General features: G+C 39.0%; 1 protein-coding gene across 1 annotated transcript in view; it reads left to right on the top strand.

The window, feature by feature from the left end:
• The window catches only part of CFH (complement factor H), a 256,291-nt gene that overhangs the window by 37,755 nt on the left and 217,521 nt on the right, over positions 1–1,015 (top strand). Inside the window, exon 7 of the mRNA XM_006892120.1 lies at positions 595–768. Within this exon, the coding sequence (XP_006892182.1) occupies positions 595–768 (174 nt within the window). The remainder of the gene's footprint in view (positions 1–594; positions 769–1,015) is intronic.

Below are 1,015 nucleotides of genomic sequence, written 5' to 3'. Positions count from 1 at the left end.
CTAGTAGAGGCAATTCCTTGGAAAGAGGCATTATGCTTGGAAAGACAGAGGGCCAGTGAAACAGAGGATGACCCTCAACAAGATGGATTAACACAGTGACTGTAGCAATGGGCTCAAGGGTGTCAGAGATGATTGTAATGGCACAGGATATGACAGGTCTGTTCTTCATAGGGTCACTATGAGTCATACTTACTCGACAGCACCTAACAACAACACAACAGTAACACATCAGAAGAGTAAATATTCAGTAAATAGCTTTGTGTCTGGAGAAAGAGAACCAGAAACTCATAATGATCCCTTTAACAACAGCAGAAGCCAAGGAAATTGAGAAAGTGGAATGAACATTTGAAGTGATAGAGGAAATTGTTGCAAGCTATTCAATGCCATGATGCATGTGACAATTTTGGAGAAATAGAAAGTTTATGAGTCCCGGGGGCGCAGACACATCAGATTATGACTGTACTGGAGGGATATGTGAGTAATACAGCATGGAGTTATGATGATGTACTCATTTTTGTTATTTTTATTGTAGTAAAAAGACATAAGTAATGCCTGCTTTTGAAGTCTAATGTGTTATATCTTATTTCTTTTCAGAAGTCATATGTAATCCTCCTTATATTGTAAATGGTGACTTCTCACCTGCAAGGATTGTACATAGAGCTGAAGATGAAGTCACTTACCAGTGCAAAAGAGGCTTCTATCCTGCAACCAAGGGAAATAGAATAAAGTGTACTAGCAGTGGCTGGATACCTGCCCCAAGATGCAGCTGTAAGTTTACATATGTCTCGATTTATTTTTTTTTAAATTAGGCTCTACCATTTGAAGTAAAGTGAGCTCAGATGAACTAGTGAATAAGGAGTTACACTGTCAGTCAAGTAGGCTGTTTGAATCTACAAGTTGCTCCACTGGAAAAAGATAGACAATCTTCTCTTTGGACATTTACAATCTCTGAAAATCCACTGGACCAACTGCTATGGTTGGTTCCTTCCAATGACAATGGGTACTCACACACATA

The sequence above is a fragment of the Elephantulus edwardii genome, unplaced genomic scaffold (assembly GCF_000299155.1).
Source record: "Elephantulus edwardii isolate Elephantulus edwardi_28Jun2011 unplaced genomic scaffold, EleEdw1.0 scaffold00110, whole genome shotgun sequence".
Classification (NCBI taxonomy): Eukaryota; Metazoa; Chordata; class Mammalia; order Macroscelidea; family Macroscelididae; genus Elephantulus; species Elephantulus edwardii.
Note: the sequence above shows the minus strand (reverse complement) of the source record. Positions and strands in the feature narration are given on the sequence as shown.